The sequence below is a fragment of the Montipora foliosa genome, chromosome 8 (genome assembly GCF_036669935.1).
Source record: "Montipora foliosa isolate CH-2021 chromosome 8, ASM3666993v2, whole genome shotgun sequence".
NCBI classification, from domain to species: domain Eukaryota; kingdom Metazoa; phylum Cnidaria; class Anthozoa; order Scleractinia; family Acroporidae; genus Montipora; species Montipora foliosa.
In genome coordinates, this window is record NC_090876.1 from 52450059 (window position 1) to 52469992 (window position 19934).

The 19934-nt window shown below is 38.6% G+C and overlaps 2 protein-coding genes across 4 annotated transcripts in view; one reads left to right on the forward strand and one right to left on the reverse strand.

The window, feature by feature from the left end:
- Positions 1 to 488: 488 nt before the first annotated feature.
- On the reverse strand, positions 489 to 19916 carry LOC137967493 (cyclin-dependent kinase 5-like). Its single transcript, XM_068814020.1, has 12 exons — positions 19742 to 19916; positions 19510 to 19598; positions 19011 to 19078; positions 17855 to 17915; positions 17344 to 17400; positions 16972 to 17067; positions 12140 to 12214; positions 11277 to 11373; positions 10182 to 10251; positions 6662 to 6722; positions 4320 to 4406; positions 489 to 1605 (listed from the first exon to the last, which is right to left on the reverse strand). Exons 1-12 carry the CDS (start codon positions 19776 to 19778, stop codon positions 1510 to 1512), a joined length of 894 nt encoding a protein of 297 aa, XP_068670121.1. The 5' UTR covers positions 19779 to 19916; the 3' UTR covers positions 489 to 1509.
- Positions 8973 to 19934, forward strand: part of LOC137967492 (unconventional myosin-Ib-like) — a 46297-nt gene continuing 35335 nt past the window's right edge. For 2 of the 3 annotated variants that reach the window (XM_068814008.1, XM_068814009.1), the window contains exons 1-3: positions 8973 to 9419; positions 11158 to 11428; positions 18783 to 18864. The gene's annotated coding sequence lies outside the window, so the exon portion shown is untranslated. Of the gene's footprint in view, positions 9420 to 11157; positions 11429 to 13121; positions 13184 to 18100; positions 18271 to 18782; positions 18865 to 19934 lie in introns of all 3 variants that reach the window. The other variant, XM_068814007.1, reaches the window with a different exon arrangement.

Sequence of the window (19934 nt, forward strand, 5' to 3'; positions counted from 1 at the left end):
TAAAGTGATTTGACGAAAATCTCAGTGTCCGGCGGTGTTTCTTACAACAAGGGCATGAATAAAAACGAAGACCAAAACATTGTGATGCATGTAAGTGACTTGAATGTTGAATCATTTTAGAGACAAGGCTCTTGTCTCTTCGACGAGCGTTTCAAGGGCTGTGATCAAAATGATATAATTACCTTCCGTGTGGCTTGTAATGGCTGAGTTATCGCTTTCTTTGAATGAAAATATTGGAAAGTTCTCTTCTTCGTATTTTTTAGTTGCATTTCCTCTCCTACCTCGAATGAGCGAACCGTCATAAACCAAGAATTCCATTGATAAAACAAGGAAGTCGAAATACAAGGGGACAAAGGCAAATATAACTTCAGTCGCTAGTTTCTCATAACTGAAGCAAACCTGTGCGCTTTGAGCTTATGTCACCAAATCAAACAACATTGTGGAAAAGAAACGCTTGGAATCACTAAACACTGGCGGATTCAAAAGAATCAGATAACATTCATTTATTTCTTTCATTGTTAATAAACACTTGGTGACCTTGCACATAAACTTTTAGAATTTCCTTTCCAGATATCTTACCACTTATATTAAATGGTTGCAATTAAAACAAACTTAAGTCTATCGCAGAGTGTATGGTACAGCTTGGTTAAAATTTTGTTTCACTCTGTTGATGTGAATCTCAAAAATGTCAAATGGCTCCAACAACAGGAAGACGTTAGTAGAGCAAATAAAGATTTCTGTTAAAACGATAAAGCAGTCTGAATATGAAATTTGTTGCACGAGATGAACAATTTCAGCAACCAGTGAATCCAACATGAGGAGCCTTCGTGAAACAAAGAGGACCACATGACAGCGAGATGTGCCGTGTTTTGGCGGACTAGGCAAGCCGTCAAGGGAATTTAATAAAAAGGTGTGAATCATAAGAAGTTAAATAGGAAACATAATTCATTGCTGTTGCTGTAAGTTAACAGGAGTTCGATTAAAGTACTTGGTTCCAAACAGGGAGATAACAAAATTTATTTTTGTAATATAAGTACATGTAGGTCACGCTATTGATTAAAACACGGGTTGTCTGTCCAATGAAAAGGCTCGCAACAATAAATGAAAGCTACCGCATCCACTTGCTCTCTTGCTATATATATATATATATATATCTGAATATATCAAAACCACGGTTATTCGTTCGAACTTTGTAGGTAGTTAAAGGATCTATGGAAGAACTGTTTCAAAGATCCTACCCGCCTAGTCTTCGCTTGGGTATCCTGTGCTCTATCACGAACTTGTTCGATCACAGCGTACCCAGCACAACGTAACCACTTTGTTGCTTTACTGCAATCTCTGACGTTAAGACAGAAGAAAACAATTCGTTGAAGGATAAAATTGTATTGTACATTTATATACATATTAACTAAAAATGATTCAGTTAAACATGCCAGATATTGCGCGAGGTGTTATTTGTGAAAAAGTTCTTCATATTTGTGGCCTGTTCTGTATCGAGTGATCTTTTGATCATGCACGAAACGAAGGACTGAGGTCGGCAAAGAACGCATGACGCATAGCGTCCTCAGCTGATAGTCGGTGAGCTGGATTCAGAACCAACAATTTCTAAAATAGAAAAAGGAAAAAAGAACAAAATGCATTACAAAAGCTGCAAAGAAATCAAATGCCATCACCACTGGAGCTTGAGGAAGCAACTGCAGCGGCTCTTTGGATTGGTTCAAAAAGCAATAAACAAACGCAAACAAAACAATGCATACTACGGCTCATCTCCCATTGATTTTGGTAGTGAGCATATTATTCACGTTGCGTCATCGCGGCCATGTGGATAATGGACGAAAACAAAAGATTTCTCACTACCTCCTTTTGTTTTTCCAAGCTCAAGCTTCATTGTTCTCTGTCTCTAGATATCGATACAAGTTGCCGAGGTTGTGGTAAAATTATTAAAGTGTAGGTACGGTCGAATGGCTTCAAAAAAGAGAACAAGAAGGACAACGATATCAGCAGGAAAGGAAACATCAACAACATCCAAATTGACAAGCACTACGTTGACCTAGCATAGTTTTCGGTGCTCATTTGACCCAACACCAAACAGGAAGTCATGATTTCAATAATGTAAAACGCGATAAGTGCTAAAGGAAACAGCTGTTCATTGTTTCCCTGAACTTCCTCTGTGCAATATTCTTGTTCAAGGCTTTAATTTAATGCAATTACATCTTCACATTGTTAATGTTTTTTTTTGGACGCAACAAATTTTACTCATCGAAAAATTATAATCTATTTTCTTTGACATCAAAAAACCACTTAACTGTCTCAACTAAGGTACTTGAAAAGTGAAATTACTTTTTCAGTCCTTTAAATTCTTGTGACTTGTGAAAACCGCACACAGTGCAATGTACTCTTTCCTTTGAACTGTATTTACAGCCTTGTTGACCCTCGTATGTTTTGCCAATATTGTACTGAGACTGAAGTACCAACAGATCCCGGAAAAGGAAACTGTGTCGTCGTGAACGTAAAGACAATAGCTGTCCGATTTTTTTTTTTTTTTTTGCCAGGACACGACGGAAACACTTTGCTATAATGCAAGACTGTAATATTCTAATCCACTTTCTCACGAGAATTGGAGAAACGTGACATTTGTCAAGAGTTCCTAAAATTGTTGAGTCAGGAGTCTTCAATCATCGATCGCTCGTAAAGTGAGATTGAACGGGAACTGAAAGGACATAATTTAAATTCTAAGCGATGGTCAAGAGGCAATATTATCTAAGCTCAAAAACCGACGAAACATCGACGAAGTTTCACGCATGTTTTGCAAACTCTTGTTACGATTTCTTTCAAAAGGAGGTGGTTTTCACTGCGTAACGTCAACGCCGCCATGTTGGTGTGTTTCACCGAGAACAAAGATCTCTCTTTACCACTAACAACTGTACATTGCAGTATTGTCTCTAGAGTTTGGTTACAAACCACCTATGCAACAAAAAAGCGATATAGATTTGAGTTCAGCCGTCCAAAAGGTTTAACTAATTTGTTTTACAAGCAATTTAAACAGTGGTAAATTTGTTTCAGATTTCAGTTTTGAGCTACTCTGAGCTGCCATCATCTACTTTCCCCAAACCGCCAATGGGTTTGTCCTCTGAGGAGCTTGGGAAAGTCTGACTTTGACTTGGTTTCTTATGGCAATAGAGGTCAATAGACCAATTTCGATATATTAAGATTCAGTCGAAAACAAAAGGCATCATCTCGAGGCTCTGGGGAATAAACTCATACAGATCCTTATAAATTATTTATTCCCCAGAGCCTCGAGATGATTCCTTTTGTTTAGGACTGAATTATTGGTCTATTTGATTGCGCACTTTCTTTTCACCAGTTATGCAAGCATAACCATACGCAACATGGACAACCTCAGTAGTGTTTTGATAATGAGTACCATCTGTGAGAGATACACAATGCGCCACGTATCTCTAGAGCCACAGATGACAATGATGTAATGTCCAAGAAATTAAAAGGAGCTAATGAGTCATCCTTTGTTTTCGTCCGCCAAAAAGGCAGCGATGACGTCACGTGAAAACCTGGCCTCGGTTGTTTAAAAGGGGGATAACGCAATCCACCGGATAAATCTTTATCCAGCGGATAAACACTTCGCGAAACGAACAGCGTACGTGCTTATGGAGCGCACGCGCAAGAAGCTATTCAGAGAAAGAGTGGTTAGATTGCAATTTGAAGAGCTAATTAATTTCGCAATGTATTTATGGCCGCGCAGTTTGGGTGTGTTTCCGTCAACGTCCATGTAATTAAATAAACCAACGGGAAGGGTTAATCATACATCTACTAGTCAGTTCACCTCTACTGTTTGTTGACTTTATCGCAAATCAACCGAACATTAACATAAAATATACTTCTCCATCGCTTGTTTCTTTATTTCACATAAACGGGGACTAGGCTCCTTACAGAGAACCCGAGGGGTGAGTCAACCCCATCATAGATATGCCCTCCCAACTTATTCAGACGCCCGTCATTTAAGTTCTGCTTAACGTTACGCAATATTCTGCTAATAGGCTAGTTTCGAATTGTGCAGCAACAAAAGAACAGTGTCGAGGTTCAGGGGAATAATTAGCATATTGTATTGTTCAAAACAAAGGAAAATGCAAATTATTCCCCTGAACCTCGACTCTGTTCTTTTGTTGCTGCACAATTCGAAACTAGCCTATTCCGACTTCCATTTTTTCTTTTAAATTGGATTGCCACAAAACTGAAAAGACTAAATCAACTGCTTCCCGAAATAACACGTTTGCTAGAAAAAGTAATGATAAACATTGCCCAACCTGCAGCAAATCTCTTCCAGCGGTAGATAGCTTCGGTACAACAACTGCTAGCGACACAGTTCCGTTACTTTGAAGGTAAGAGAAGTCCTGCAGATGATTCAAAAACAAAAAAAGGTTAAACTGGAGAGCAAGGCCAACAGTGATGCCCCTGTAATGAAGGTGATCAACGTAGCAAAAGGAAATCTTACTTTGGAGACATCGCTTCTTTGTTAGGAGATGGTTTTAAAAGATATTATATCACTAAAGGACCTCCTAAAGAAAAACCCGGAGACAATTCCCTGACCATAAATGAACCACTTTCTTATACGTTTATCAAGTGGTGAGCGCTACCTCCCTTTCGCTCAAAACTACAACTATGCAATGATTTTTAAAAGCGTTTACATTGCAAGCTCTCCGTCTTTTTGTTGGCAAACAATAAGAGCTCGACATAGGCAGATTTAAAGAGAGAAATATATCAGATTTTCAACGAAACCTCGCGTATATGATGTGGTTTGAAAACAAGGTGAAGGATTCATTTACAATTAAATGAATGAATGGCAAACTTCTTTTTCAACAGAATCAATGAACTGATTAGCCTTTTAAAGAAGACTAATTTAAGAGAATTCCAGTTTTAACTTTTATACGGAGTTTTCGGGAATAAGAAAACACTTTCTCTGTGGAATCTGCAGTGAAACAGACGCTGCCACGGTCATGTGCTGCTTCTGTCTCCACTTAATGCCAATTTACACAATCCTCTTGGCAAAACGCATTTACATAGCGGTTCAACTCTATCAGTAACTCAATTTAATTTCCTCATTAAGGGAGTCAATAACTGTATCATCTCTTTGCTCATAGACTAAAAGACCACGAAACTGAATCATCAATTACTGTTTATGAAAATTTCATTCGTGTAACCCAATTAGCAAATAACGACCTTTCTGACTTCACCACTGCCAACCAAACGAAAAAGTATTTGGTAGAAAATTTCCACCTTCAAACGGAACGATTAAATATGTAACTCATGCAAGTTTTAACTGACTCCAAGAAGAGCATGACTTAAGCGCCGATTTAGAAAGTATTCTGTCCAAGACAAACAAGCCTCACTTCTGACCAACTTCTAACATTCGGACACATTGTCACGCTTTCTGTGTAACCGGTAATAGCGAAAAAGGGAAGAAGGAAAGAAAGTAAAGAAGTTATCGTTGCTTGCTGGGTGGGTTTTAACTAGCAACTTTTTTGACAGATCGCAACAGGAGTCACTTGAGCACCCTGTGCGGAAATGCTTTCTGACTCTGCTCCAGCGAAGTGGAAGAATAATACATATGGTATGTCAGAGGATACCGTAGAGCTTTTTTAGATTTGAGCTTGTTCTGCAGATGGCACAGGTACATGGCCACATCATTTGTAGATTAAAGCACAAGGCCAGGAGCTCTGTTAGTACTGACTCCGAAAAGGACGTTAATCCCAGGTTAAAGGGGTATTTAAGCCAACGCTATGGGTTGGCCAGTTAAACACGTTAACATGGCTGTTGAGTAGACTGAAAAGGTAAACTAAGAGGTTCAGTTATCGCAACTTTTTTACTTAATAGCTCCTCAAAAAAAAAAACTTGCTCATGAGATGTATTTCCGGTTTCGTGTGCTCGAAACAGCACGAAGTAATCGCAAATTTGTCCGGCTTCAACAGGCAAAAACTGAGGTAAACATTCTCTATAATCATGTTTAAGATTTACCGACTGAGCGTAACAGTGATCCGTTCATTTCGAACAGGCCCTAAAAAAAATTTGTTACGGAATAATCCGAGCACATCTCTTCTCCCATTTGAAAACACTTCGTGCTTGCCGTTAACGGCAAAAGTAACTCTTCTCTTTCCAGTACTTGTCCGATAATTACGGCTAACAAGCGAAAACTTATCTGAAAAAAACTCAGGTGCCATTGGGTTTTGGCCAACAACTTCACGCTCGATGTCCTAATAAGGATTGCTTGCCTCGCGACTGGTTTCCTTGTTCCCAGGCTTTTTCTTTCTCATGCAGTGGTGTAAAGAACAACTCGCGGGTCTTTTTTCGGTGTCGCCTAGAAGGATTACAATTAAGACAGGATGCTTGTGGTCTTAGGAAAACAGGTCTTTTTGCGTAATCATTTTCCTTTTTTCCCTCAAATAAACTGACAATCATCGCCATTGCACAAGGTCTTTTAAAATATCATTAATCCTCTTTTGTTGAAAAGATCACGTAAATGTTCGAGAAAGTAAACAGCAAAAATTAGAACTCAGTCGCAAACGAAGCTATTACATGAAAATTGGTATACTAGAAAGGGTAACAAAGATACGTACTTAGACTTTAACGAATAAACCTTCGCAAGACATACCTTGTATTCTGGAAGTTTCGAGGCGTTGGGCCAACTATCTTCATTAGGTGGGCCCAAAACTCTGCGGTTGGGGTTAAGAACTTGCAAAATAATTGAGGTGTTCACTAAGATTAAGGACCTTCGTAATTAGTAAAATATTTGATCTTGTGCCATGAAGCAAACTCTGGAAGCAAAGAAAGCTGGAAAGGACAAGGGACACCTAACTTTGAGGTAAACTGAAAATCGATCAATATATTCGACGACTTTGAGAAGAAAAGAAAAGAACAATGTGATAATTTGGTAAGAGACACGACCATAGATCGAAACCCAAGTAATGTCATTCATTCGCAATCAACAACAATACTTCAAGACCTGTTCCGTGTCCACTTGAGGAATTAAAACTGAACGTGCACAACAGGAGAGGAGTTTTGAGATGTTTGTGTAAGCTTATTATTACATTTCGTTTGTCAGAAAAACCTGTTACTGTTCAGACTCGCTTTTCGCGACATGCAACTTGATTCACGTGCACAAACCTTCGAAAATTCTTCTACTACATCTATGAAATGGCGAGGACAGGCCGAGTGTTGTAAACCCTGACAGATCTAGTAGTTTCATGCAACAACAACAACAAATTATCGCAAACGTAACTGGAATATCTTCAGAGCAAACCAATATTATACCCCCTAGATGGAATCCGGAAGAACCCACGCCCAGCCCTATTCGTATTCGATATTTTGCATGCACTGCCCCCCAAAAGATACAACAATAGTATGATTTAATGCCGTGATTAGAAAAAAGAAAACCGAAAGTACGAAGGCACGGAAAAAGGACAATCGGTGTCATAGAAAGGCTGAGCACCTGATGAAACAAGACCCGAAATATATTACTCTATTACGGAATGTTGATTCGGGGTTTAAAAAACCAAACAGTGCAGTGTAAAACCATTCAGTGCAGGAAAAACGAGTGGAGGATATTCCTATCATCCGCATCCGAATTCACCATTTACTATTAGTAGATACTGGAGTTATTGATTGGAAAGGCCGGGCTATTGATGATCTATTTTTGAAAATAACGCTTTGGAAGTAATAAATTACGGTTATCATTATTATGATGAATCGTTCCCTCGTGTTCGTTTGGCTCTTTATCGCCGCATGATCCGTAAGCCCACTAAACTAAATCCTTGTTTTTTTTTCCTTTTCCTTTTTGTTGCACCAAGTCCGATCAAACAAATTAACGACTGCCACAATAACGTCACCAGACGAACACGCTGCGATCGTGCTGAGACACTAAGAACACATGGCATGCTCTGTCCAAAAGGCTTCCGAGTTTGAAATGTCTCCTGAAAAAAGGCTAATAACTGATTGAAGAGGGCTGAGACAAATAGCAATTTAAAGAAGTTCTCAAAAGCAAGCAGAAAATACGGTAACAATTTACAAAAAAAATAAAAAAAAGAGTTTCAGTGTCAAGTAGAGTGGCTCAAAAGCTCCATAAACAACAAGAGAAACCAAAACATCTTGAAAGTCGAAAAACCTTTTTGATTTAAAGCAGAATGAAGCTATTTGAGTGTTTTCGTAATTCAGTTGCAAGATATGGAAATAAAATTCTGTCAAAACGGGACAGTGATTTTAGGTTTCACTGGGACGTTGGCACGTTAGAACATTATGTAGTCATTGAACAGAAAAGCAAATCTCAAGGCGATACCGATTGGTTATTTTCATGAGTGTGAATCCCTTTGATTTCCTTTGTATACACCGGTAAGTTTAATAGGTTGACGAATGTCTTATAAAGAATACTTCGCGGGATAAGACGTTTTCTTTATTGAAGACTTGGTAGGTTCGCCCAGAATTGAGGCGTGCTTCCATCGGCATCCTAAGCCCGTGGCGATGCAAGCCCTTGTTGCCTAAATGAGCGTTTTGTGGGCAAGTGTACGGTTTGCCGATGCAATCCATATCTTGTCGACTATAGTAGAGCATGGAATGCATGTCACTACAGCAGTATCTTGTTTTTCGTTTTACACTTTCCTTTGGAATTGTCGTGTATTTCCACCGACTTCGAGGCTCTCTGTTTGTTTTTTCTCCGGCATGTACAAATACCTCAGGGGCAACCAACTATAACCTTCCGTGAAATATGTGTTCGGGAGAGTCAAACTGTTCTAAGAATTTCGCTTCCACATTTCCAGACAGCTACAGATTTCTTTGCTAAAACATCATCCAAAAGATTTCGCAACCAGGGAAAAGTAGTCTCTTGCGTTTTCGGACGGATATTTTGCAATTCTTGGCACTTAAAAAGGTCACCTCGTAGTTTCGGATTAACAAATGGTTCACGTTCAGCTAGTAATTTCTGAAATGAAGCAATCATTCCCTAGAATTTTAGGACACTTCAATCTTCAGCTAAGATATCCGAACAGATCAAATTCTTCTAGGTGATAAAAACATCTCTTCAGACAGTGTTTACATATTAAAAGGAGCCTAGAAATGGCTCTCAAAGGCTTTTTCAAAGGTTTCTCTCTTATGCTGGCAGATCGCCGCCGTACGCAGTTAGCAACGACAACGCAACAAAACAAGAATTTCAAGTTATTGGTGAAAAAAGGAAAAATAATTGTGTCACACGTGCGGCCAAGACTCAACCTTTCAGTGCATTTCTTTGCTGTACTCCACAAAACAACAACGTGAAATATCTAAATTTCAGATTTTGACGACAACGCGAACATGCAGCAGTAAACCAATCATTATCCAGTCACGGATAGTCGGCCCGAATTGTGAGAGGTGAACAAGATGAGGTGATCGCGAAATACTTACGATAGCGCTAAGTTATATTTTGAAGCGACGTTTCCGTTGACGCTGTACTTGCTTTAAGTCCCTATTCTGTTGCTTCAACCTAAGCTGTTTAATCGAGCAATTCTAATATTTGTTTTTCGTATCGATCCTAATTGTCGTGAGTGCAAGTCTATTCTTCCAATACAACTTTATCTTATTGACCCATGGTAACTAAGAGTGCGTTCGATTGACCCTGTTCCGGAAAAAAAAAAAGAATATAGTTGGAGTGATGATCTAAAACGGTATGTCTAGCGTTTTGAAGAAACAAGGATAATCAAGACTGGATATGTTTAAAATAGAATTTTAGGTGGTGCTTGGCAATTTTAATGTGAACCTCCATAAAAACGAAGGATTTCTAACTTCTATTCCATGAAGTCCTACTCCGGATTACGATAAGTATTGTTTACGTTAAAAAAACTGTGCACCCTTAATCCAAATGTACATGCTTTATTCCACACACGTATTAAAACCACAGTCATTCTTGTACACGCGATGCTGCGGAAAGGTTTCCCTGAAAGCGGTGCTTGCCGCGAGAAGCTACAAACAAATTTGCCGCAACTGCTAAACGAAAAGAAAAAATCTTTACGGCTTCCAAGAGCAACATGCCTATTTTTCAAACAAGAGTACCATAATCAAATCGTGTGTAATCCATCGAGAAGCTTTATTATCGTACGCGTAAAGTGATCAAACAAAGCGCTCCAAAATAGGCCAAAATCAAAGGATACTTAAAAATTCGTCTGAGTTGGTCATCCACATCACTCCCTGGGAAAAGTGGTCTGCCTCCATTGGCTATTTCTAAGGGGTAAAAGAAAAGAAGTTCAGTAAGATCTCACGGGATTACCCAGTTGTTCGAAGGGTGGATAGCGCTGTCCACTGGATAAATCACTATCCACAAGATAACTCAATTGGTTTTGCTAGGGTTTATCCGCTGGATAGCGTTATCCACCTTTTGAACAACCGAGGCCAGGTTGTTTTCTCAAGCTTCTATATGATAAGCCTTTGGTCGAAACCATTCTTCAATATGCTTCTCGAACCTTTACTAGATCAAACACATGGCATCTTTCAGGGGCACCCAACGAGAATATAGTTCAAAACCAATTAGACATAGCATTGTTAAACGCATTTTAGTATTTAAAGGGCAGATATAGGCATATTTTTCTGTTCGGATTCCCTAGCTGAAAGTCTAGTGATCCGAAAATAGGGATCAAAACTTACCTTTTCGAAAGTTTCAGCCAGAAAAAAAGCTCCCGAAAATTCTAGGTGACCTTTTTGGGGTAAAAATCCGTTAACAAAGGGCAATTATACCATTTTTTAGATGTTCGAAAAATCCTAGGACGGGCAGGCAAGCAAGAAATTTTAAAAGAACTGTTCCGAAAATTCTAGATCGTCTTCCGAACAGATATTTTCCGAAAATTGACGTTGGGTGCCCCTGATCTTTGGAAAAAGCTCACGTAAGAGCATCACGACTTCCAATGGGACAAACACGAAAGGTCATTTCGTCATTTCATTGAATAATCGTCGTCGCTCACTTAATCAGCAACAATCTGAAAAACGTTGGGTGTTTTTGTTTCTAATTCAATGTTACAAATAAAGAGATTGCAGCAGTTTGTTTAGATTTTTTTTTTTGCTGTTTGCGTTAACAAACGCCAACTAACTGGAGTTAACTGTTCATGTATTATTTTTGTCATCTAATGTTAATAGCAACAAGACTGAAGGTTATGGAGCTTGGTTTCAGACAGATTGTTGCGAACAAGATTCGACACATTCAAGAACACGAGACATTGAGGATCCCATCTTAAAGCCCAGAGGCCTGATATAACCTGCAAAAATACAGCCTGCTGACCACATATCAATCGATGTTGAGTAAAGCTTGGCTCCCATCAATACATCTGGAGGACGATACCACAGCGTCACTACCTGTAAATGTACAAAGACGACAAGGGTGATTAAAGTGGACTAATGATACCACAAGGTGAGATTCTCCTTGAAAATTGAACACAGAGAATACCACTTAACAACCTGAGGTTGAACACTGGTACATTCTGAGAAACGAAAAAGCTAATGGCAACATTCAGGCAATTCGTTGCAAATCTCGAAAATGATGTTGTAGAGTCATTATTTTATGAAACATTCTTGAGGTATTGGGGATGAAAAAATATGGATTTACTAAACCAAAATTTATGATTCCTCAAGACGTGGTCACTGAGATAATAACAACAAGAAAATCAAGACAAATTTGTGTATGGTATGTACACCTTGCCTTAAAGAAAACCGTTGTCCCATCTGTTCACTGAATGTAAGTCCTGTTAGATGGGGTAAGTTTCTGGAAAGGATTGCCAGGGAATACCATGTGCTGAACACCTGGGGTAGTCACTATGGTGTAGTGATTGTCATCTATGCATACCACCACTTCAATAATGTGGGATAAATTTTATTGATTTTGATCTTAACCACCACTAAGGGTTTGCCTCTGTTATCACAATCACCCCCTCCTTCCCCCCCCCCCCCCCCCCAGACTAAGTCAATGAAGATGTGGTGCTTTGCAATGGGATCATACAGTGCATTGACTGCCAGAGGTGCCTTTCATGTGCTTTTGGCTCTATTTCATCAAGCTGCACCCTTCTCAATTCAGTCCCTGTTTCTGCAAGAAATCGTGATTTGAAAGGCCAGTTGGTTATTTTACCTCAGCAGAGTAGCATCTAACAGGAATACCAAAGGCTCTGGCCAAACCAAAATCTGCAAGCTTGAGCTCACCATCCTAAGAGCAAAGAAAAAATTTTATTTCTTAAATACATAGACCCCATTTCCATGAAAAGTTTACAATTTTGGGCCCAACCACCCCTTACTGTAAAAGCTTTTGCTTTTGCCATACTGTATCCAACCCCTTTGACTGGTTTAACTTCTGCTCTGCTTATTAGCAAAACTTATCTGACCTTCACAACCAAAATAAATAACAATTTTTTATTCACCAAAAAGGAGGGGAATAGTGGTAATATTTGCTGAGCCATGAAGAGGCAAGGTAAATATCCACCAACACTGAGGTTTTATCTTCAGTTCCGCAATCCATCAATAAATCCTTAGCTCTCAGTTCAAACAACGCTAAGTGAAATTCCATCTATCCGGTGTCCACTATTCAATAAACGAAATATAAAAACATTTACATGTAGCATTTTTCTGTGGGTGTTGTTGACATGCTTGCTATCTTGAGTTCTGGTCCTGTGATTGTTTTCCCGTTTGTAATGCATCAGTCGATTGAAACCCCCACCCCCAAGGTCCCCGGGAAGGGTGGGGGATTATACGGACATTGAAGCACTTTTGAACAACAATCTGTCCCCTGGGGGTGGTGGAGGCAGTGTGGCCCTGTGGTTAGGGCGCTTGCCTTGAGATCCGGAGATCCCGGGTTCAAGACCCGCTCTGACCACTCGTTGAATTTGATCCTGGTAGTCCCTGGTTCAACTTCCCAGCTGCACTTGTAAATAGCCAACTGGTTTGCCTCCGGCCAGTTGGGATTCTTAACAGTTGTAGTTGTTGTGTTCTGTTGTTTCGTTGATTCATTGGCCCTGAAAAGCCCCTATGGGGAGAGGTCAATTAAGTATGTATGTATGTATGTATGTATGTGCATTTGACTGATTTTGACTTTCGGTCCTGTCCCCATGTGGGGCAAGAGTAAAACTGGGAGGAAGCACTGGCATTCAAGTCTCTTAAGATGGTGGAAAGCGTGAGAAAGGTAAGAGCCCGGGGTGGGGGCTGGGAGGAGTACTCTCTTACATACGCTATGTAGGTATGTGCTGCCTGTGGTATTTTTGGTTAATATGTAATCCTTAGATTTTCCTTATATGGTCTATTATTAAATTCTCAACCTCGGATAATGCAATTCTAGCTTTCTCATTGTTCAATGCATCTCGGTTATCAGCCATTATTAAAAACTGGATCATTGGATAATGCAATTCGAGAGTTTTGATTGGCTAAGCCATCATGGGTTATGAGCCATTATACCATGATCTACAAACACGGCAAGCATATGCATGATTTTTTGGGCCTTTTTATTTTTATTGTAGTCTAGTTTTCTATATTTTGGGGGCGTTTCTAATAAAACAATTATTCCACTCGCGCTTGTTGGATATGAGATGATTATAGCCAACTTGGCGCTACACGCCTCGCTGGCTATCTATCATCTCACATCTAACGCGCGCTCAAGGAATAATAATTGTTAATTAGACCTGCATTTGACCCTATGTGGAAATGAATGCGGCAAATGTTTCTCAGCATAAAAGTTTTGGCGCCCAGAACTCACATCACTTTCCGATCATTTCTTCAACTTAAATAAAATTTAGCAAAATTGAGATTGGTAATAGCCAACTTGGCGCTACGTGCCTCGTTGCCTATTTACCATCTCATATCCAACGCGGGCTCATGGAATAATTGTGAATACACGCCTGAATACACATTTTCAAGATTAATAAAGCGATTTTAAAGGGACCTCTATAGCTTGTATGGGCCTTTAAAAGGTATCGAATCTACTGAGAAGAGAGAAACTCTGCGTGTAAAATTTTACATGCACTCTGAAGAATTTGCATGTAATTATTTACACACACTTTTGTGTACTTTTTGACTCTCATGTAACACGCGCATAATTTGCATGTAAAATGCGCGCAATATGGCGGACTTACGCTCATGATACATGAGCTGCTATATGTGGTTTGGCCAGGAATTGAACGTGGCTGTATATATTAACAGGGGAGTAGTGAGGCGATCCTGATTTGCATGCAATCAGATGTTCAGATTCCCCCTCCCACCCTATATGATTATATATATATATAGAGAGAGAGTGTTTGCAGGAGAGAAACCCTGACAATGTACACCCCAAATAATCATACTTTTAATTGAATAAATGTTTGAAAGAAAATTTGCCCTGAGCGGGATTTGAACCCACGTCCCCCCATTACTAGTCGGGTGTGATCACCACTACACCACCAGGACAACCATGCTGGCAACACAGCCAGTGTATACAGTGTATCAATAAACACAAAAAAAAATCATACAATGGCAATCAATAAATAAATATAGCAGACTTCTTTATAATTTAAAATGATGAGAAATGCATAAACGTATATTAAAAAATCTGCTCGTGATGGCAATAAATTCCCAAATTTATTATTTTCCATTAAAATGTTCATTTAATAGACGCTTGAAAGTAGCAAGATCCTTGGCTTCTCTTATGTTTGAAGATAAAAATTGGTGGGTAGGAATGAAAATAACCCAAGTCACCTGCACTGTAGATTAACCCTTTCACCGCCATAAATGCAAATTAGTTGACACTTATAGACTTTACTCTGTCTAATGCCATCTGGGGACGACTTTACTTGTCAATAGGGAAGCCCTCGGCGGTGAAAGGGTTAAAGCTTGGCAGAGATAATTAAATAATGTACCTCTGACCCCCTAAGATTGTATTTACAAACTGAAATGTTAAAAATCTTTTCTGGGATGTAAGTAGGAGCTTGGTTAATGTTCTTTCTCATTAAAAGCCTAGGCCAGTTCACATAGGCCTGTCCATATTTCCTGACTGTGCTTATTTTGCTTTGATCCAAATATATAACTTGGTGATATCACAGCAAACTCGTCAGAGTGGAAAATTTGGCAATTTAGCTTACGTAGACAAAAATAAAAAATAAAAATTCTTAAAACTGGATTACGGTTTGCTGAGTTGAGTAAACGAGGTGGTACAAGACTGCTGCCTAACGGTCGCTGGTCGCCTTATTTGCGAGCGCGGGTGACCAAATTTCTAAATGAGTAGCCCGAATGGGCACCTAAGTTATTACAAGGTGATTTATCCTTACTTTTAATTAATTTATTCTGGGCTCTTGAAAAACCTAGGCAGCAGCCTTACGGTACTGGTAGAAATAAGCTGTTCCTTGATCGTGAGTGCACGGAACAGTACAACCCTCATTCGGGCAAATTCGTGACAAATTTTATTTGAATGATGTACAGGTTTTGACGTAAGACCCCACATAGACTATTCCATTTCAAGCTTAACTTTTGTTCCATTTCACTTTTGTTTTTTTGGCGGTTCTGGCCATTTGCTTTCACACTAAATCATCTCGCTTTCTACTACACCATTTATCGTCACGCTAAGCCATTCGGGTCAAGCTAAACTGTTTCACATTACCGTAAGCTGATGAATGTTATGCTAGACCATTACACTTCATGATTAACCATTTGCAGATAAAATAAGCCATTTCACACTACTCTGAACCCTGTGTCACGTCACTGAAGCAATGTACGGCAATCTCGACCATTTGCCATGCCATTGCATATCATGTCACAGTACGATAATGCATTCAAATTACACCGGCCGTCTTTGGCACTGACCAATTCTTTGTTAACTGCAATGATTGCATAAGCTAGGTCACTGATCTATTTCATTAAACACTTGACCACTCGTGTTTTCACTGAGTCAGTTCACCAAGGGTATCTACACAATTCCTGAATTGTATAAACCATTACTGTAATGTTTGGGTATTTCATTTCTCCAAAGGTGACTTGTCCATTGGTGTTTTAAATAACCCTTTTCAAATTCTGATGAACCGTTCCACAAAAGACTTGTAAAGAATGGTCTAATTATTAGACCATTCTTGTATTTTTGGTGGTGACGGCTGCCCAAATTTTCAGCATGAGTTGTTTCCACTGTGTTCTTATCCAAAATAAAGCCATAGTGGTACTGTGTAGGGCCAATAGCCATGACTAATGGCTTTAGTTCTAAACAATAATTTATGCTTGAATCATGTTGACAGTATACTGATACCAGAGTTAATGATATCTGTATTCTAAAACTGAACTGGAGGGGAAAAACCAGAAGCATATTCAGTTGTATCATCTGCTTACAACGGCAGAGAAGGGTTCGTAACATGATAATTCAGGTCATTGGGTGTAAATGTTAAAGAGAAGGAGACTAACAGGGACCCTTACAGGACCCCTGCTATAACAATTCTCCAGTCAGAGTGAACACTATCAAGTCTGACTCTCTGCCTCCTCCCTGGAAATAAGCTTCATCAACTCCAAAGCTTGATCAATGAAATTGTAAGCTTTCACAGGAAGCACTTTCTGGTTAGTAGAGGGCTTATAGTTGAAACGGAGAACACCACATTGTATTTGACAACTCTGTTACAGCAGTATGCAGGATTTATGTCACCTGTACCTAGTTAAATGGCTGCTTTCATCAGAGCTAGTAAATTATGAGGTCATACATTCCACTCAACTATTTTGTGAGCGTGCCCAAGTTACCCCTGGAAAATAAATCTCTTTATTGGTAATCCTTTCCCTTCTAAGAGTGGCACTTACAGATTTTACTCCACCAAACACCAAACAATTTCACCCGTCCATGGTGGCCCCTTCAGGGGGAAAAAGGTTTAAGTTGAATTTCCCAACAGACAGACAAAAATTATAAGTGCCCACTAATTAAGTGCATAATTCAGTGAAGGTGTTGATCTTCAGGAAATTTACAAACTTGATTCTTACCTTGTTGATGAGGAGATTTTGGGGCTTGAGATCTCTATGAAGAACATTACAGCTGTGGCAAAACGCCAACCCTCTCAGCAGTTGAAACATAAATGACTAACAAAGAATAAAGGACACACAAAAAAATTAATGTCATCATTGTATTTTCATAGGGTGATGCCGACAATGTCAGAAATGAAACTTTAATTGTATTAATTACTCGTTGACTGGGGGCTTCCTTGGGGCCTGAGGAGTAAATGGATTAAGTACATAGATACAGTTGAGGCTATTTTTCCAACCCAATGGATAAACAAAATGGACCTCTAAGAGTTCGGGTTTAAGCATTAAAAGCACCCTTATTTGTAGGGCACATTATTAAACAGCATTATGTACCTTGACAACAGCTGGGTCAACTTCTCCTTGGCAGCTGTCAAAGTACTTTTTTAGGTCCTACGTGAAAAAAAATGTGTTACAGTTATTTCCTTTATTTTTAAATGCAAATGTGTGTATTTGCAAAATGCACACCAAAACACAGGAGTTTCTTGCTGTAGACCTTAATCTCTACACAAAGTAAATATTTGTTTTCTATGTGCTTCATAAGTTTAAAAAACAATTTTCAGAACTAGCATCCATATAATGCTTGATTGACACCTCAAACCACAAATTATGTAACAGGATTTTTTTAAGGCAATAGAATTAGCTTTTTATGACGTCAAATCTTGTGCAGATCATGCCTATCACTGCTCAGACGTGGGTTTTAGATTTAGTTTAATAGAAAACGGTGGAATGTACAGTACTTAATATGAATGGAAACATGTTAAAAGAAAAAATATTATCAAGTTTTGCTGCACTTTAACACAGAAAGATTCAGTTTCAGAAATCATATGTCAAAATAAAATAATACCTGATCACAATATTCAAACACCAAGGTTAGTCTTCTTTCACTGTGCATAACATCATGCAATCTGACAAAATTAAAAAAGAAAATCAAGTTCAGCAAAGTTACAGAGACATGAGGCCTCATTAAGTTAAAGAATACGAAGCAAAGAGCCTAAAATACCAGATTAGAGGAATGGTTGTCACATAAATGTAAGAAATATCCACACCTTGTTGTTATGTGTTAGGGACCTTTTGTTTGCTATTTAAAAAGGTATCATACAGCAGGGAATCCTTGCGCCAAAGCAACAAAGTCAAACTAAGTCTTCACAATGGATAGTGGACATCACATTGCCAAAGAGCAGAGCAGAGCAACATAAAGAAGGCATTCTTAGAACCAGAGACTTTCCTCTTTTCAGACTCATTAACGTTTTTCATCACTGGGTAAGAAAAAAATCTCATAAAAGCCAGCAACTTATCACAGTTCTGAGAGTATGATTGAAAAAAACGCAAAACAGCTGTCTCTGAAACCTGGGGAGTGTGACCACTACAAATTTGAAAATTCTACTGCATTTCAAATACTCAGTAACTTGGGCAAAACCTGCCTAGTATGGGTTAAATTAAACATTTTATTTAAGTATGTCATTTGCAGGGTAGTGAGCGTTTTCCTATTAAGGAGTCATAAGTTCCTTTTTTGCAAAAATTTTTATTTTGAAGTATTATACATCTCCTTTGTCTGGATGAGTTGGAACCACAAAAGAATTTCAGAAACTGTTGCACCAACAACCTCTGTGTCATGGTACCAACATTATTTTGTGCATTAGCTTTAAGTTATTGCACAATGCAATCTATATGTATGTACACAATTCACAGTGTGAACAATGAATTATTGCTGTTTTCTAGAAGAAAATTTCAGCCAATTTCAATTTCATCCATGCATACCACTATATTTGCAGGATGTAATTCAAGCAAGTTCAGAATAAATTTATGGCATTCAAGGAAACTAAATTGCCATTGGGTATTCTGACAAACTGGCAAGTAAGTTGATGGAAAAAAAATTCAATCAGTAACTATAATAATTATTATACCCTTTTAGCTATGTACATAAATTACATAAGCAACAAACATTCAACACACTGTACAAATCAAGTGTCTCTTTATATTACTAACTACCTCACATTTACCTCACAATATTCTTGTGTTTCAATTCTTTCAAAATGCAAATTTCTCTCAGAGCAGAGCTGGGAATGCCCTAAAATATAAAGGGATGCTGTGAAATTCTGCCAACATTATTTCCAATAGCTCTGAACATTGAAATCTTCTTATCTGAAATAGCCGCAAGATGAAAATCTTGTATGAAAAGAAACTGTGGGCCTGTCCCTACAAAATTACTTTCTGAAGATTGCTGGTGAAATAATCATAATTCCTGTAAAACATCTGCTTCAAGTTTACATTATTTGCAACTTGTAGCCATTTTCAAAACTACATGACACTTCAAATCCGACAAATTTCGGTTTCGATTTTCACGAATTTAATTTTATTGCAATCAGTTTCAGAGCGTTTGCCGACTCTTGCAAATAAATATAAACTGAATATGATATGTACCGTATTAAGACAGGCGGGTGGTTCAGGGAAATATCCTCACTGATAATTCTATTTATTAATTTAAGTTCTAGAATTCACCTCCTCATCTTCGTCGAGTCTTACTCGTTTCAGCGCCACTATCTCGTGTGTTTCTTTGTGTTTTGCTTTGAAAACGGTCCCATAAGTACCTAAAAACGTCCAAAACAATAAAAAAAGCCATGAGAAAAATTTTTCCCGCGCACAATGCAAAATGCTGTAAAATGATACTCAATAAAGCTCATAAGCTTATATTTATCGGTAAAGCAATAATTTTCAAAAATTATTGTCATACCTTCACCGATCTTCTCCAGTTTTTCATATTTCTGCATAATATGAAACCTCCCTAACCATCGATATCCAGCGCTGAGTTGCTCTTTAGGGGATGGTTAGGTAAACGGTTGGATAAATTCACCGGACCATTTAGTCGATGACAACAAAACAGATCAAAAACATCAATCACCCAGGCCTTCTTCTCTAATTACCAT

Coding starts and splice junctions, on each gene's coding strand:
- LOC137967493 (XM_068814020.1), bottom strand. CDS start 19,778: ATGCAGAAATATGAAAAACTGGAGAAGATCGGTGAAG. Junction 19,599..19,741: donor ACTGGAGAAGATCGGTGAAG/GTATGACAATAA, acceptor GGACGTTTTTAG/GTACTTATGGGACCGTTTTC. Junction 11,374..12,139: donor TTAGATGCTACTCTGCTGAG/GTAAAATAACCA, acceptor GTACATTTACAG/GTAGTGACGCTGTGGTATCG.